General features: G+C 36.8%; 1 protein-coding gene across 1 annotated transcript in view; it reads left to right on the forward strand.

Moving 5' to 3' along the window:
• BDP1 (B double prime 1, subunit of RNA polymerase III transcription initiation factor IIIB) overlaps nt 1-17,321 on the forward strand; it is a 50,948-nt gene that overhangs the window by 6,220 nt on the left and 27,407 nt on the right. Inside the window, exons 6-22 of the mRNA XM_030466749.1 lie at nt 697-830; nt 1,813-1,907; nt 2,517-2,571; nt 3,224-3,367; nt 4,350-4,634; nt 4,986-5,163; nt 6,149-6,308; nt 8,714-8,790; nt 10,752-10,884; nt 11,432-11,508; nt 12,110-12,281; nt 12,799-12,881; nt 13,960-14,182; nt 14,679-14,863; nt 15,524-15,746; nt 16,203-16,390; nt 16,965-17,163. Of these exons, the coding sequence (XP_030322609.1) occupies nt 697-830; nt 1,813-1,907; nt 2,517-2,571; nt 3,224-3,367; nt 4,350-4,634; nt 4,986-5,163; nt 6,149-6,308; nt 8,714-8,790; nt 10,752-10,884; nt 11,432-11,508; nt 12,110-12,281; nt 12,799-12,881; nt 13,960-14,182; nt 14,679-14,863; nt 15,524-15,746; nt 16,203-16,390; nt 16,965-17,163 (2,611 nt within the window). The remainder of the gene's footprint in view (nt 1-696; nt 831-1,812; nt 1,908-2,516; nt 2,572-3,223; nt 3,368-4,349; nt 4,635-4,985; nt 5,164-6,148; nt 6,309-8,713; nt 8,791-10,751; nt 10,885-11,431; nt 11,509-12,109; nt 12,282-12,798; nt 12,882-13,959; nt 14,183-14,678; nt 14,864-15,523; nt 15,747-16,202; nt 16,391-16,964; nt 17,164-17,321) is intronic.

Raw genomic sequence — 17,321 nt, forward strand, 5'->3', positions numbered from 1 at the left:
TCTCAGTAGTGGCAAACTTGCTGTATATGGTAAAATGATTTTGGTGGAGGAGAAGGTGCCAGCACTTTATTACAGTGAATGAATACTGAATATTCATCCAACTTCCAAAGGTCTTCTACTTAATTTGTTTTTCACAGTTGCATGTGTCTGCTTACTGTTACTCAGTTACCTGTCAGTATGATTTGCTCTAGCTTTGCATCTTTCATATCGGTGCTTTATTCAGCTGTCAGTGTTTTTAGTAACCTTGCTTAGAATGTTTTTTTTTAAAGTACTAGATTATCAAGTTATTGATTTACCCAAATGTATCATTAGTGTGAGATTTAAGCCAAACTGTAAGGATAGAGCAGTCCTGGTAAAAGAATTTGGTAGTTTAGTAAAAATACATGAAGAGGCTCTTGTGGTTTTGCAAAATAATTTTCTCTAATGTTGAAAAGATGGGATATTTAGAAGGTATTTAATTATGTCTTTCTGTGCTATATGTGTCATATAAAAAATAAATTTGCTTGCACAGTCTGAGTAGGAGAGTAATTCTTTGCTACATTCTCCAATTAGAGTAAATGTAAATAATATTATTAAAGCTGATTACACAGCACTAACACTGACTTGTGGCAGAAACAATCTGAGTGGCTGGCTTATGAACATCTTCTATATGTTACAGTAATATTTTCAGATAATTCTTTGTGTTTGCCTTTCCAGCTTAACTGTAGAAGTTCTACGAACAAAAGGTCCCTGTACTGTAGAAGAAAATGATCCCATATTTGAGCGTGGCTCCACAACTACATACTCCAGCTTTAGGAAGAGTTTTTATACAAAACCGTGGTCAAATAAAGGTGAATGTATTTTTTAGTTCAAAATCGTGGTTTTCTATCTGTACTTTGTACTCAACAATTTTTATTTCCAGTGGAGTTAATGGATCTACTTATGCAGGATGTAAACTCTTAAAAAAAAGTAGTTCTCTGGTGTTTACTGTGAAAATTGGTGTGCTCTAATAAAATCCTTGTTATGTGCAGGCTGCCTGTGAATTTTTTTTCTCGTGGGCATTTAGATGCTGTGGAAATGCTAGTCTGCCTTGTCAAAACCATACTTTTTGCATTCTTGTGTCCAGATATTTGAGCTCTGTATGGAATGGTTAGCACTTAATATATCTTTACTTGGCTCTTCCAGCATGGGCAGGAGTAAATCGTGTAAGCCCATCTCTGTGGGCTGATTTCAGTGCATGTGGAGAGCTGGGGTTTTTCTGTGTGTGTGTTGTATTTTCATTACAGCTGCTCTGAAGTGATTATTACATCTAGGCTGATAACACCATGCAAGACTTTTTGTAATTTGAAATGGTTTCTTTACAACTACAGATGGAAATATTAGCTTCAGAGTTCACCGTGCTACTTTTGGAATGTGCTTCCTGTTAATAATGGAGATGGTGCTTTTACACATGCTTTTTTTCTGATTGCTGTTTGTGGTTGTCTTCATAAAAAATACTGACAATGGGGAGTTGATTAGCTTTCATTTACTACGTTTCCAAAATGTATTTCACATTCCACAGTTCTATAGTAGATCAGGCAGTTCTTTCTGCTAAATAGTTCATTCAGCAAATGTTGTTAGAGGCACTTAGGTAAAGTAACACAGATACTGCAGCTCAGCTGAACTTGCAGCCATAGGGGATAACCTTAAAGTTATGTGTGCTGTTGCATTAAGCTTGAAGGGTGTTTTTATTTCAGGTAGCAAGAAGGTTGGTTAACTAAATGCTTAAATGTGGTTTATTTAAAATTTTAATTTTTAATATAATTTTTCTCTCATCTCACCTTCTCACTCCAGAAACAGAAATGTTCTTTTTAGCTATCAGTATGGTCGGGACAGACTTCTCCTTGATTGGACGGCTGTTTCCTCATAGAGCTCGAGCAGAAATTAAGGTAAAAATTAAAGTGCTTAATAAAGCAGTTAAGTATCTCTTTCCACTTTGCTGTTTCCAGTTTGCTATTCCTGTGCTTCCTCTCTTGATATTGATAATTCTGGTGCTAATTGGCTCTTGTTTCAGTGCTTTTTTAATGTCTGTTTGTAAGAGATACTAAGAATCTAAAATGTTAATATGCTGGGTTGAATTCCAGTCAACATATGTAGCATATCAAGCATACGTAGACCTAGAGCATACATGAATTTGTCTCAGTTTTAGTTGTGGAATTCTAATAAACATAAGTAGATATTTGGTGAGGGTCTTTGTCCCCCTTTTGTGATATGCAGCCTAGAATATCTTTGATATTTCAAGCCCTTCTTGAGTTGAAAGCAAGAAGAAAGATGTTGAAAATAATACAAAATTATGACTATTGGTATCTATTAGTGACAGATTTTATATTTTAAAATTCATTAAAATTTTATGTTCTTTGAGTGTGCTAAGTTTTAACTACTTTAGTTGGTAGAAAAATGTGTTGCATTGAAGAAGGCATACCTTGATCTGCCATTTTGTACAACATATTGTTGCATTTCTTGCTTACTAAAAAAGAAAAATATACCCTTGCTTTTAGAACAAATTCAAGCGTGAGGAAAAAGCTAACGGATGGAGGATAGACAAAGCTTTCAGTAAGTAGAGTTGAAGATACCCACCCTACAATGAGTTATAAAATGGTAGTAGTATTTTTTAAGGGTAATTTTTGTGCTTTAGTCTTGTAGAATTAATTATAAGAAAAAGTTTTTATTCGTAGTTGAGTTCAGAAGCTGGGGAATTTTTATAACAAGCATTGTTCACAGTAAAAATCTTCAGGTTTAATTCATGACTTTCTTCTATGTTTGATGACTGAGATTAATACAAAATTTCCTACAAATGTTCAGTTAAAGATTATTTTGATTCATGGGAATTTCTAGCACACTTACCATAAATTGCTTTGAGAATCTTTAAAGGCTTTGAGTGTTAGTTGGATAAGCTCCGTAAGTCTTAGAATGGCATGTTAATACATTGTTTGATACAGTTTGTGCATTTACCACCTCTGAATTTAGTAAGTACTGTGATTTTTTTTTTTAATACTTGTTGTTTAAAACAAGCTAAACATAATCCATATATATATCAACTCTAGTCCCTGCTCCAGTCATACAGAAAGTATTTTAAAAAATAATTATCTGCTTAGATATATACAACCTTTGTTTTTTGTAGAAAATGTAACACTCAAAGCAGAAACTTGGAAAAATTATCAAGTTTGAAGTATTTTCTAAATATTTCTTTGCTTTAATCTAATAGAAGAAAAGCGGCCCTTTGATTTTGAATTCTTTGCTGAGCTGCTTGCAAAGGTCTTAGCAGATGAAGAAAAGAGGAAGCAAAAAACTGTTAAAAGCCAGAAGTCTAAGGAAAAGAAGCCATCAAGGCCTCAAAAGAAGCCAGAAGGTATTGTAAAAGAACATTTGAGATATCATTACAGAACAGTGGTCAGCCATGTGTTGCTAGCAGAGGAAAAATAATGTAGGGAATCTTTTCCTTTCCTCTTCTGCACAAGATATTGTGGCTTGACCCTAGCTGGCAACTAAGCACCTCACAGCCACCTGCTCTCACACACCACCCTGTGCTGGGGGAGAAAATCAGAATAATAAAAGTGAGAAAACTTGTGGGTTGCCATAAAGACAGTTTACTAGGTAAAGCAGAAGGCACCAAACCAAACCATGGAATTTAGTCCTTCCCCTCAGCAGGCCGGTGTTCAGCTGTCTCCAGGAAAGCAGGGCTTCATCACAAGTCATGGTTATTTGAGAAGACAAATGCCATCACTCCTCCCTTTTCATTTTTCTTCCTCCAGCTTTATATGCTGAACATGGCATAATATGGTCTGGAATATCCCTTTGTCCAACTGGAGTCAGTTTTCCTGGCTGTGCCTCTTCCAGCTCTTTGTGAACTCCTAGCCTATTCACTGGTGTGGAGGGCTGGTGTGAGAATTTGAAAAGCCCTTGATTCTTAGCTACAACTAAAAGTATCAGTGTATTATCAACATTCTTCTCATACAAAATCCCATACTAAATCTAAAACACAATTCTCTTCTAGCAGCTAAGGAGAAGATCAGCTCTATCCTAGCCAAAACCAGTACACAAGCCAAGAGGATCCTGGCTTTGTAGCATAACTTTTGCAGACTTAGATTACTGATGTATGGGATAGTAATAATTGGTAGCAGCCAGTTTCAGTTGTGTTTTCTGTGAATGGAAATGTGAGATTCTGAAGATAAAATAGGCTGAAGTTTTTCTGTGACTGACTTTCTGTGGTCCTGCAGTATATTGGCAGCTATCTATGGTTTTGTAAGATGCTACTGGTGGAAATAACTTTGATATGTATGGCTTATAATATGCCACCAGTCTATTAACCAGGAGCTGTATTGTCACAATAGCAAAAGCTGCCAGCACAGAAGCTGCTCATGATCAAAATGATGTTCAGAAAGACAGAATTTCTGATGCAGAAACAGAAGCAGATGCTGTATTGGCTGAGAAAGAAAATGAGGAATCTTTGGACATTGCTGAACAGACAGAAGAACAGGTTGCATTAGAGCCAGCATTAGCAAAAAAGAAGAGAAAGAAGAAGAGAAGAGATGATCTTGAAGAGGAGGTGGAGAATCTTCCAGAAGAAATGTCTGTCTCTTCAAAAACTGCTGAAGAAGGAAAATCATCCAAGAAAAGTAAGAGGCAAAAATACTCACTTCCAAATGTTCCAGTGTAAATGTTATATAAAGACATTGCAAACTTTAAAATGAGAACTTGAATTTTGATTTAAATCACTGAACTGCTTTGGTAGTTTGTGGAACAATGCTTTTCAGAATCAGCTTTCATAGTAAATAATTTTATTTTAGCTGAGAACTGTTCTCTTCAATCTGAATACTTAGGTGCGATGCCTAAGTTTGCTTATCCTTTGGAAATTGTGCAATGATTTTTTTGGTATTAAATTAATATTCACTGTAGCTAGGATGTAATAGTTGGAATTCTAAGATGCTGCCTAGAATGTCCAGTTTGATTTAATTATTATTTATTAGCAGAAAAAAAGATGGTATGTGATGAAAGCAATGATGGTCATACCACCTGTAGAGAAAAACTGGATAGTGTTACTGAAGGAAAACAAGATGAGACTACTGTTACAGAGGAAGAGAGATCAGAGTCCTCTTTACCAGTGGATGACATAATGGAGAGAAAAAGTGATGTCAATTTATGCAGGTAATGTTTACAATGGAAAGCTTAGACAAAATTAAAAACTATTTAAAGTTTTAATACAGATTTTACTTATTCATGCTTACCATCATGTTAGCTGCCACAGAATGGGCATGTTTTTGGTTTCTGAAGACTGCTCTGGGTCCTAATAAGATGTTTTTCTTTTAAACTCTCAGTATATTTTTTTCTCTGGTTGTCTGCACTTGCAAAGTTAATTTACATCCCATCCAATACTGCTTTAACTTTGATTTTTTATTTCATGGAGAATATTAGCTTATCCTGACTTGTAATACTTTTCTCTCAAAACACTGCTTGGTAATGTTGCTAAGTGATGTTGCTATACACTTGGAATTTGTGTTTGTTTTTCATGTTTATTGCGGGAAGGAGAAGTTGCTTGGGATTGTGCAGAACCTGGGTGGGAGACAAGCTTGTGGTTTCAATTTCAAGCATTGCTTTACTAGAAGAAAAATGACTGTTAATACAGGAAAGTTATTATGCAAGAAAGTGGTAAATCTAAGCAGTCATTGTAAAGCTGCTACTTCAAATTTTTTTGTGCTGTTTTATTTAGCTATGGTCTAATTGTTTGTTATTTCATGCAGATTCCCAGAAACTTTATGTGCATTAATACCTCATAGGAATAATGAAAAAACAGTATTTGTCTTTTAACTAAATACGGGTTGTTACAGAAGATCAGGGGAATAAAAACCTCCTGCATACAGTACCTATATGAGGAAATTCTATTTTTTTAATTGTCTAGTCCAAGATTTTCAGATAAGATTTTAACATAATCTTGTAATAGTATTGCATAGGTACAAAAGTTGTTTTAAAGCTCGTATTCTGCAAATACTACTGAAACTTGTCAAATTCTCTGAAACAAGTTATTATTTAATTACATCATTTTTCTGTGCAACTTGACCTCTCTGTAAACAATTATAGCTTTTTTATTAAAATAAACTAATACCATATTCTTGTATGCTTTTATTGATTTCAGCTTTGAAGATAACAGTGATACTGCGTTAGAAACGGAATCTGCTGAACTGGGAAACCTAGAAATTAGAGATGATCTGTCACAGGAGACCCATGTTTCAGAGTTACCAGTTTCAAAGATCAGAAACAAAGACAGACAGTCTGAAGAAACTAATGAAACACAGGTTTGGGGCTTTATAATGTAATTCTTATTTCTTAAGATCTTCTTCTTTCTGTTTTCGTAAATCAAAGACTTTTGGTTGGTTTTGTGATGTTTTTGCCACTAGGTGGAAAAAAGGCAACAAGCCTGAGTACCTCGCAAAAATGTCGTAGATTAAATTTATTCAGAGAGTGTAGAGTGCATGCCTGTCTTATCTCATAGCCAATTTAAACAGCTGAACACTTTAATTATTCAAAAGTGAAGGAGTACAATATCAAAAATTGAACATTTTACTGACATGTGCTTGTTAGTGCAGTGCGGGGAACTGATTTGAGCATAATGAGCACAGGCTGCCTCAGAATGGAAACCTATGTAAATTCTTGGTACCATGAGGTGTTCCAGGAAAGACGTGAGAAACTGAACCAAGATTGAATGATCTTTCTTCAGTTCTAATCAAGTCCAGCAGTTTCAGAAACTCCTCAGGTGGCATCTGGCTTCCTTGAAGCCCTTTATACACCCTTCACTAATGAGTTTATGTCACTGCTTTGTTTTGCGTCAGTCTGTACCTTTGTCATGAATTGCATGCTGCACCTGAGAGTTATTTCCTTTATTTATTTGCTTAATAGCAAAAGTGGATTCTTTGGGTTGTTTTAAGCCTGATGCCTGGTAGTTTAGTATACGCTGTATGTCTGTTCATCATCTTTTCTTGTTTGTAATGCCACATATTGCTCTCAACAAGAATAATATTTTCAAGCTGAGGAGCCCTAATCTTACATTTCTCCTGAGACAGAGCAAATGTCGTTCCTCTGATCATCCTTCAATCCTTGCATCATTATAATTTTTGAAACTTGGTATCATACTGTTTAAAGACTTGTGCTGAGGTGAAATAAATTACTTTCTATTGTGCTTTCTAAGATGAAAAATTATGAGAAATGATCTTACGGCTAATATTTGACATTTGTGGTGAGAAATGAGGAAATTTAAGTGTTAGTTTTTCTCTCATGTGATGGGAAAATTATTTGTCTGTTCGTGTTTATTTCAGATTCTGTTTCCTAAAATAATGGAATCTTAATCTTAATGGAAAACTGTCTACTTAGGGTTTTCACAAATACTAAATGCCTGTAGTTGGAAATACTGCAACAATGCAGTTTCTTGATATTAGTTGGAATAATATGTATGAAAATCAGAATCTCTCTGGCTGATAAATTATGGATCTTTGATATGAGAATAAGGCATAACGATCTCTAAAACTGTTAATTTCAGAACACCTTTTATGTGTAGTTCTAATTCTTTTGATCTATTTTTACTTTAAAAGTATATGAACATATCATGAAATGCTCAGCCAGTCAGTGATGTGACACCTGATTCTATTAATATTATTAAAGGCATAAAGAAAGTAGAGAAATTATATTTTTATACAGTAGGCTTTTACCTTAATTCAGTGAATAGATTTCATAAAATCTTTTCTGTAATTGTGATCAGTTTGCTATTTTGTCAATTATTTTTTTCATTTTTGTAGTGATGGTCATTGCTTACTAGGAAAATTATTTAAATAGCAAAGAAGACAAGAAAATGGGCTGACAGGAACCTTCTGAAATTTCAACAGTGGGAAATGCCAAGTCCTCCACCTCAGGAGGAACAACCCTGGGCACCACCAGTACATGCTGAGAGCTATCCAAGTAGAAAGCAGCTCTGCAGAAAAGGACCTGGGTGTCCTTGTCCTGGTGGACACAAAAAGGAACAGGAGCCAGCAATGTGCCTGGGCTGCAAAAAAAAAAAAAAAAGAAAAAAGGCCAATTGCATCCTAGGCTGCATTAGAAGAAGCATTGCCAGCAGGTTGAAAAGGGTGATCCTGCTCCCTTGGTCAGTGCTGGTGAGGCCATACCTGGGGGGTACTGTGATCACTTCTGTGCTCCCTGAGAGATAGGGACATACTAGAAATAATATCCTGTCAAAGGGCCATGAAAATGGTGAAGGGACTAAACCATCCTTCTGTGAGGGAAATCTGAAAAGTGCAGGAAAAGTTCATCCTGGAAAAGAGAAGGCTCAGGAGAAACTCTTCAGTATCCAGTGGTGTCCAAGGACAGGACAAGAGACAATGGGCATAAACTGAAACTCAGAAAGTTTCTTCTCAACATCAGGAAACAGTTATTCACTCTGAGGGTGACAGAGCACTAGCACAGGTTAACCAGAGAGACACTGTGGGGTCTCTGGTGTAGGCAATTTGAAAGCAGTCTGAGCATAATACTGGGCAGCCAGCTCCAGGTGGTTCTGCTTAAGCAGGAAGCTTAGATCAGGTACAGGAGGTCCCTTGTGACCTCATCCATACTGTTCATCTTGGTTTTGTTTGTGTTTTTCTTTACATTATAGCAAAGAGATTTTCTACATTTTTCAGTTTTTTCCTACAACATCTTCTTCTTCTTCACTCAGAATGAAGACATACCTGACTTACATAGACCAGATGAAAAGCATGGTGCATCAGAAAGTGATCCACAGCTTGAATTCATGTAAGTAGAGTTATTTTATCTTGTAGTACTTGACCTAAATCTGCATCTGTTTAATTTGGAGATAATTCTGATTGACCATTAGACTAGGTGGTGTATCATGATTTTTTTCCATATTCAGTGGCATTTTTTGGTAGAAATTCTAATTTGGGATTGAGGAAGAAGACCTAACTCAGTTTTAAAAAAACTAATCCCTCTACAGTCATCGAGAATGAGAGATTTCTCTGAAGGAGTTCTGCTATTTTGTGCATGAACTTTGGCTGTTAAAGATGATTTTTTGAATTTTTTTAAAGTAAAGGAAATCACTGTATTTTTTGAAATTCACAGTTGTGCATCAGAACTCACTAGCAATACACATGTGTGTGGTGTATTCATACCTTCCTAATTTGAAACTGTTGCTCTGTAGAACTCAAAGAAAGAGTCTAGGTGGAGACACATCTCCCTAGAAGACACTCCAAACTTCTGTCTTACCTGCTCTCCTTTATGACCTTAATATCTGTGACTATTTTTTATACTTATTGCTGTAACTGTGGTGTTTTAACAAGTCTGTGCCTGAAGTTTCTGTTTTTGTATGGTTAGTGGCATCCTATTCCATGAAGAATATTTCTTAGAGGTGTTTTATGGATGGGCTGCTAGTTAATGCTAAATTGGTTTTCATGCTTCTGCCTTTCCCTTATTGAATAGTAGGTCACTCTTATCCTAAACACTGTCAAAGCTTTATTTTTCCTCTCTTAGGAAGAGTATAAGACAAAGTAGTAGTTCCCAATCTGAAGATTATTGATAAGCTGTAGGACTCTGTCAGACAGTATGTAAATCTCACAATGTGGTATTGCAATGTCTAAGGACACAGATTGATTTATGTACCCTGTTCTTCAGTAATGTATGGATGTTTGCATTAGGACAAACTACTGTTTTCATAGTTTTGTGAGTAAGATAGCTTTGAAAGGTGACAGAGGAACAGGAAACAAAGATGCTAGATTTTTTTTTTTTCCCTAGAAAATCTGCACATCCGCACCCCTTTGGACCCCTTTGCATAGAATCATACAATGGTATAGGTTGAAACAGACCTTAAAGCTCACCTAATTCCAGCTGTCCTGCCATGGGCTAGGACACGTCCCATTAGACCAAGTTGCTCAAGAGTCCCATGTAACCTATGCTCGAACATTTCCATACTGTCCATGTTGCTAAGAAAGATGTTAAACAATGCCAGACCCAGCACCAACCCTTGAGGAATGTCACTCATCACTGGTGTCCACTTGGGCATCAAGCCACTGGCCACAACTCTTTGAGTGCAACCATCCAGCCAATTCCTTATCCACCAAGTGATCATCCATCAAGTCCATGTCACTTCAGTTTAAAGGGAAGAATGTTGTGCAGGACAGTGACAAATGCTTAGCACAAGACCAAGTAGATGGCAGCAGTTGGTCTTCCCTTACCTACCAGCACTGTAACACTGTCATAGAAGGCCACCAGATTTGTCTGGCACACTTTGCCTTTAGTAAAGCTGTGCTGGCTGTCGCCAGTCACCCCTTTATTTTCCATGTGCCCTAGCATAGTTTCTAGGAGAATTTGCTCCATGATCTTGCGTGGCACAGAGGGGAGACTGACAAATTTATTCTTGTTTCTACTGAAATCAGTAAGCCTGTTTACACTGACATCAACTGTGCATCTCTAAGACAAGAGGTATTCCTATTTATTTAACAGAAGGAAATTCTTCCTTTGAATAGTTTAAAGTAGATTCCCCTGAAAGCCAGAGATATTTTTAGAGGTTATTTGACGTTCTTTGCGTTAAGTAGGATGTCATCTGCTAGTACCAGAAAGATAAAATTTTTTTTTTTTTAGCTTACTGTTTTGCTGTACACCACACATGCAGTCTGTGGAGCCCTTGAGGTAGATCTTGGACCATATAGGACTTTGAGTTTCTCTACTATAATAATGTATACCACCTGTTTCTCTGTCTTTAGGAAAACTCAGAAGCCACCAGAGAGACGGTGCTTGCAAAGACCTAAACCCAACTTAGTTGGAAGGAGACAAGCAGCTACACAAGAGAAAATGGAGGCTGAGACTTCTCCAAGCCTTGTGAATGCAAATGAAAAGGTCAGAAGGCAAAACATTGTTTAATAGAATCATAGAATTGGCTGGGTTGGGAGGCACCTCAGAGATCATAGAGTCCAACCCTTGAACCACCGTTGCAGTTACCAGACCATGGCACTGAGTGCCACATCCAGTCTCTTTTGAAATATCTCCAGGGACGGAGAATCCACCACTTCCCTGGGCAGCCCATTCCAATGTCTGATCACCCTCTCGGTAAAGAAATTCTTTCTAATATCTAACCTAAACTTCCCCTGGCACAACTTAAGACCGTGCCCTCTTGTCTTGTTGAAAGTCGTCTGGGAAAAGAGACCAACGCCCACCTGGTTACAACCTCCTTTCAGGGAGTTGTAGACAGCGATGAGGTCTCCCCTGAGCCGCCTCTTCTTTAGGCTGAACAGCCCCAGCTCCCTCAAGTCTCTTGATTTTGTATTGGATTTGATCAGTGCTGGTACTGTGGACCAGCTACAGGCTAATAAGTAGTATCTTGAGAACTGCTTTTGAGGTGTCTGCACACTTGTCCAAGAGTAAATGTTCCTTTTTTCAATTCCAGTGCTCTGGAGAAGACCATAGAAGAGATGGAAATGAAGCCACAGAAGTAGAGAACACAGATTTGGATACCAAATCTGAGTAAGTATTGAGATGGCTTTTCCAGTCTACTGGATTTAACTATCTATGATTGTTAGTTTATTCTATATAGTGCTACTCTAAAAATACAACAGCAATTGTGAAGGTTTAAAATAAATTTTAAACTGGATTTTGGCATTGTCTTTAATGATACCAAGTGGTATTCTGGTAGAAGGTATGTGCTTCTTTTCTGGGAAGTTGAGGAAAGCATTACTTTATGAAGTATCCACTATGCTTGGATTTTATGAGGGGAAGAATGAGAAAACTAGTCAAAGAAAACTATGACTTTGCTTTCCTCCCACCTTCAATTGCCAGCAAATGACTTGGCTTCTGACATTTGCAGAAGCAGCTATGGTATGCAGTCTAGTTAGGTTACTCCCCTGTGTGATAACTTCATATATTTTTAATAGGTAGATAAAACTGAGTTTCCACCCGATGTAAGATTAAAAAAAACTTCTGTTCTTGTGTGAAGAAACTTGCATGAAGTTTGTGCAAATCCTTTGGAAGACAACCTAATTCCAGTAAAGAAAACTGCAAGTCATTTAATGTTACATAGGCTTGAATATTATTGAATGAATGTTACTGTTGTGGATTCTTCGTGCAGAGCACCTCAAAACACTGTAAGTGCAAAGGCAGTAGTTAGAGGATGTCGACAGAGATTTAAGCCTAATGTTACAAGAGCTTCTGGAAGGAGAGAAAAGCCTGAAAAAGATCCGGGAAATAAGGAAATGTCCTATTCACAGCCTGAGGAAGGACCTAAGGGGGAGACTGGAAAGGTATTTAATATAGAATAAGGTAACTGAAGATAATATGTTAACTAAAAAGCTTCTGGATGCAACAACAATGTTGGGGGGAGGGTTTCCATTCTTTCTTCTTCTTCTTTTTTTTTTTTTTTTGTGTGTGTGTGTGTGTGTGTGTGTGTGTGTGTTTTTTGTTTGTTTGTTTTGTTTTGTTTTTTCTTTTCTTTCTTTTTCCTTTTTCTCCCATGAGTATGAGCAGGAATCAGCTTAACCTGTAGTGATAGTGTGATACTGCTTGGAGGCCTCAGCTAAGCTGGGAGCTTGTCACAGAAACAGTAGATGCTAATAGTCTTTCATGTCCTACTGTGGTACAAGTTTAGTTTTTTGATCTAGATTTTACTGCTTCTTTCTGACTGTGGAATGTATCATATAATTGTCTGTGTCATAAGCAACACGTTTTGTATCCTGCTATGGCTTGTTACCTGGTCTGTTAGGTAATGTTGTACTTCAAAAATGTAGAAAGTTAATGTCTTGATACTCTTTTTCTACTCAGAATACCAACCAAAGTCATAGGTCTGATGGTACCAGTGAGGAAGCTGCAAAAAAAGATGATAAAGTCCTGGAGACAGTGTCTTGGTAAGTATGTGAAAAATAAGTTGTCGCATGCTGATGCCCAGTAATCTCTCTCTCACTTCTGGCAATACTATATAGTGTAGTAGTTACAGAAGCTTCTGAAGAAACTTGTGCAATGAGATAGAAATTGAGGAAAGAATAGGAATCTTTATTAATGTTTAAACCAAATAGATTAAACATTTTTGGTTTTAAAGCAATTTTTAAATGAGATACCAGTCATGATAAGTGCAAAAATACCTGGAAAGTTAGTCTCAAGCATTCTCCACTAACTTAGTACACTGAAATGCTTCAGTCTCCGTGGTTAAATATTTAAACAATAGAAGTAAGTGTCTCTTCTTAAAGTGTAGTTAAATGTTTAGTTAAATGTTATGTGTCTGGTATTGGGAGAAAAAATTCCAACATGGGCAGTTTAATGCACATGGTAACTAAGAGGTGTTTTCTTGTATTTCTCTTCAGTGGATAAATGGCAGCTGTAGTGCAAAAGGAGGAGTATGTTTTTACAGGAGAGATTGGGGAAAGCAAACAAACAAACCAAGGAAAAGAGGGTAGCTGAAGAGGTAAACTGGATTTGATAATCTGGCAGAAAAATTCCTCAGCTGTTACTTCTTTCATTATCATGCTTCGTGACTTGGTGCTCAGAGTGAAATGGCATAGAAGCATCAGAGAGTTGTAATAATGTGCATCAAATATTTCTACGGTCGTAAGATTGTGAAGTTATGTATATATTTTCTGAATGTGATTTTTTTTTTTAACCCTTCATTGAATTAGGTCCATCTGCCTCTAAACCAGATAGAACTACAGGAAGAGCCATTATGTATCAGAAAAAGGTCTATCTGGTGTGGTATCCTGTCTCCAGTGGGAAAGAAAAAGAACAGGGCAAACATAAGTTTAAAGTTGTCAGGTAGTCTTTCAGTCTCTAGCAGATACACTTCTAACTTTTTTGCTTCCTGAAGTTAGTAATGCATAGCTCCATTTAACTGAGTGTATGTTAATAACTGCTTAAAAAATAAATATGACTTCTCCAAGACTCTTTCCACTTTCAGATAAGTTATGTACTTGTGGATCTTACGTATTTTTCCAGGTCTAATGAAACAGCTGATTTACAAGATGACAGCAAGCAGTGTGTGTTGAAACCACTACCTCTAAAGAGTGGCAGAGTACAAGGACCAAAACCAAATCTAGATGCAAAGCAAAAAGACCTGACAAAGGAAGAAGGTTCTGAAGAGGAGAAAACTGAAGGTGAAGAGGTAGAAATGGGTGTGATACACCACAGGGATGAAAACAGTGATCCATGCCTCAAAAATGTAAGTTTTTTGAGCAGTTGCTTAGGCACATTGTTTTGCTGGGTCCCAATTAGAAGCCTTTCTTGACAAAGATCTTATATGCCACATGGTTTATAAGCACAGCCACTGCATGCTTAAGTTCTTCCAGAGCAAACTGAATTGTCATAAAATTTCTTCATGCTTGCAGCTGGGTTCTGTTTTCCATGGATAGAAGTTTTATATCTCATTTTATTTTGTTGTTTGTGATACCAAATCTGAAACAAGAAGCGCAGAAGAAAAAAAGCTCTCTTTTCCAAGAGACCACTTGAGATAGAAAGCAAATAGAAAAATAATAAATTTTTACTTTTAGATTATATGTTGATCTTAGTTGGATGCATAGGTAGCAAGAGGGGTCTTTTTGAGTGTTTTTGTGAAAGATACTTAAATAAACTTCTTCTCTCTCCACCCTTCTGCTTTTCTAGAAGAGAGGTCAAGCAAGTCTTTCATCTTAACAGAGTGAAACTTTTATTCCTTTCAGGATGTGACAGTTGATGAAGACACTCAGCCAAGCAATGTGATGTTGGAAGGGAACACTACAGATTCTGGGAAGAACTCAGTACAAACAAGCCAGCATTCCCAAGAAAAACCTTTTGAAGCAGAAAGCTGTAGAAGTGAAAAGGAATTGTTAGATGACAGGAAGCAGGTGTCAGATATTAATAAAGGGTAAGTTTCTATTTTAAATTGAGAGAAGGTATAATTCAAAACCATCAATATCTCTAGATAGGCTACAATTTTACATTCAATTCCAGCATTAGTAACAAGTTTTGTTTCTATAATGAGATGTTTAATCAAGGCAATACTAGACTTAAAGAAACAAACTCCTAAGACCTCAAAAGAACCAAATTTATCTGCTTTTGTTTTTTGATTTGATCCTTAGTCTGGGAGCCCAGTTTTTGAATAAGTACATTTTTTTGATGCTCAGTTCCTGTTGTTCCTGGTGTGGTTTCCTATTAGCAAAAACAAACACAAAAAAAAAGACAAGCAAAAACCCTGTGCTGTAAATCTACTGGGTAGCTTTTAACATCATTAGACAAAGGCATTTATAAAATGTTGATATTCCTCATAAAGTATGAGGAAAGTTGCAGTTCTGAAATGGCAATTTTTTAAACTTACCTTTGCATACATATTTATACAATACATATGTTTGTGATGATGTTCAACCCACTCTTTTGGAACTTTTGCTACAGTATCAGTAACAGTGCTCTGAGAAAACTAAGGATTTTTATACTTGGTTACTGTATTGAAGAGAGCTGCATCCATGTCATGGATGACTTGGAGAACCTCTGTTGTGCCATGCCTTCGATTGTTCTTTTGTTTATGCAGGAAGTCTGGACCTGGGAAGGAAGAGGAGAAAACTGTTGTATCGTCAGCTCGACCACTGCGGAGTCGGTTCCAGAGACCAAAGCCAAATTTAAGGATGACAACATGTAGAAAGGAAGTGTTTCGTGCTAATAATAAAGGTGTATCACAGAAAGATATGAACAAGGAAGAAAGTCTGACACAGTCGCAGAGTGACAGTGAATGTAGCATCCCTTCTGCTACACATGTAAGGCTTTTTTTCCCCCTCTTTCCTTTAATTGTGAAATGAAATACTGATAATTTTAAAAATACGAAGTTAATATTTTTTGAAACAATTTTTTTTAAAACCTGTGGTTTTTTACAAGAAAGCTCTTATTTTACTCTTGGTTTTATGTGAGGAGACAAAGGTTACATCCAGTCTGTATCTCTTGTTGTGTCTCCAGATTACTTTCTGACCTGAGGTGCATATGTAGGGTTGGCATTGAAGAAAAAAAAGTATTAATAGAAGATGGCAAAGAAGAAATCTAGGTTTTTAGCTGTTTTGTTTAAAAGAAACATGTCTTTGGACTAGAAAACTATTAGTGAGCATTTGCAAGGGGGTTTTTGTAATAAACACTTCAGAGAATGATTAGTATTGAATTTCATGGACGTTGTAATGTCTCAGTTTAGTGTTATGGCTTTTCCTTGGGCTTACATTTTTCAGCAAACGGAAAAACATGAAATCCTGCAACCATTGGAATCCTTAGAAAAGGCAGAGTCACTTTGTGCTCAGGAGGTTTCTGAGGAGCCACACTGTAAGTCTCCAGAGAGGTTTTCAAGATCAGAGGGTGGTGAGCTCCAGTTTTGTCTGCCTGGAATTAGCCAAGATGACACCTCGACTCCTAATACAAGGTAAGGACTTAGCTACTTCTGTTTCTTGATTGTAGCAATGAAGGTATTTTAGCAGGAAATAATTGTGCCAATGTATTGCTGGCTGGCAAAAAAAATGTAATAAAAACACTGGAATTAATCTCTGTTGTAATAGTTTTGACACAAGTGCTACTAAAATGCCAGTGACATCTATGCTAACCATTAAATCAGTGAGCATTCACCTTACAGCTCTTCCATCATTTGAAACACTGGATTGATTTCATGTGAGCAGAGGAATACTAGGTTGCCTATTGGAGAAACCATCTGAAAATTGCTTTGGCTTCATAGTAATAAGCAGAGAGTAAAGTAGTGTCCTCAGTGAGTTAGTGGATTCTCTTGCAGTAGTGTTTAGGAGACCAATGCTTTGAAAATTTTGCTGAAACAGTTTTTTGTTTGCAGCTTAAACTCAGCAGAATTTTATGTTTACATGGTTTCTCTTAAACCATGTGAACATAATGTTTTTTATATGTAAATATAATGAATCTGTGCTTAGTAATTATATAGTTTTGTATTAAGTTTGGGATTTTTTTTTCCCTCTCTGCCTTGGCACTGGTAGCAAAAATACCACTAAAGAAGAAAGTAAACAAACAACCCTTGAGCCTGTCAAGTTAACGTGGAGCAGATTCCAGAGGTACAAGCCAAACTTGAGAAAAGCTGTCGGAAAGACGGAATTGCGAAGACCAGAAAATAAGGAGAAAAAGTCTGAAGCAGAGCAGTTGGTATTGCAAAAAGATGAGCCTGCCAGTGCTGTAATTGTAAGTCTTGAGAATACACACTTTGCCTTCAAACATGTGGCTCCAACTTGCATGTTCTGTTTCATGATGTTAAATTAGAACATTGATTTGCATTCCCTGAAGCTGAGACACAGTGATACATGGAAAAACTCCCCAAATCTAGTATGTTGAGGTATTGC

This window comes from Calypte anna, chromosome Z (assembly GCF_003957555.1).
Source record: "Calypte anna isolate BGI_N300 chromosome Z, bCalAnn1_v1.p, whole genome shotgun sequence".
Classification (NCBI taxonomy): domain Eukaryota; kingdom Metazoa; phylum Chordata; class Aves; order Apodiformes; family Trochilidae; genus Calypte; species Calypte anna.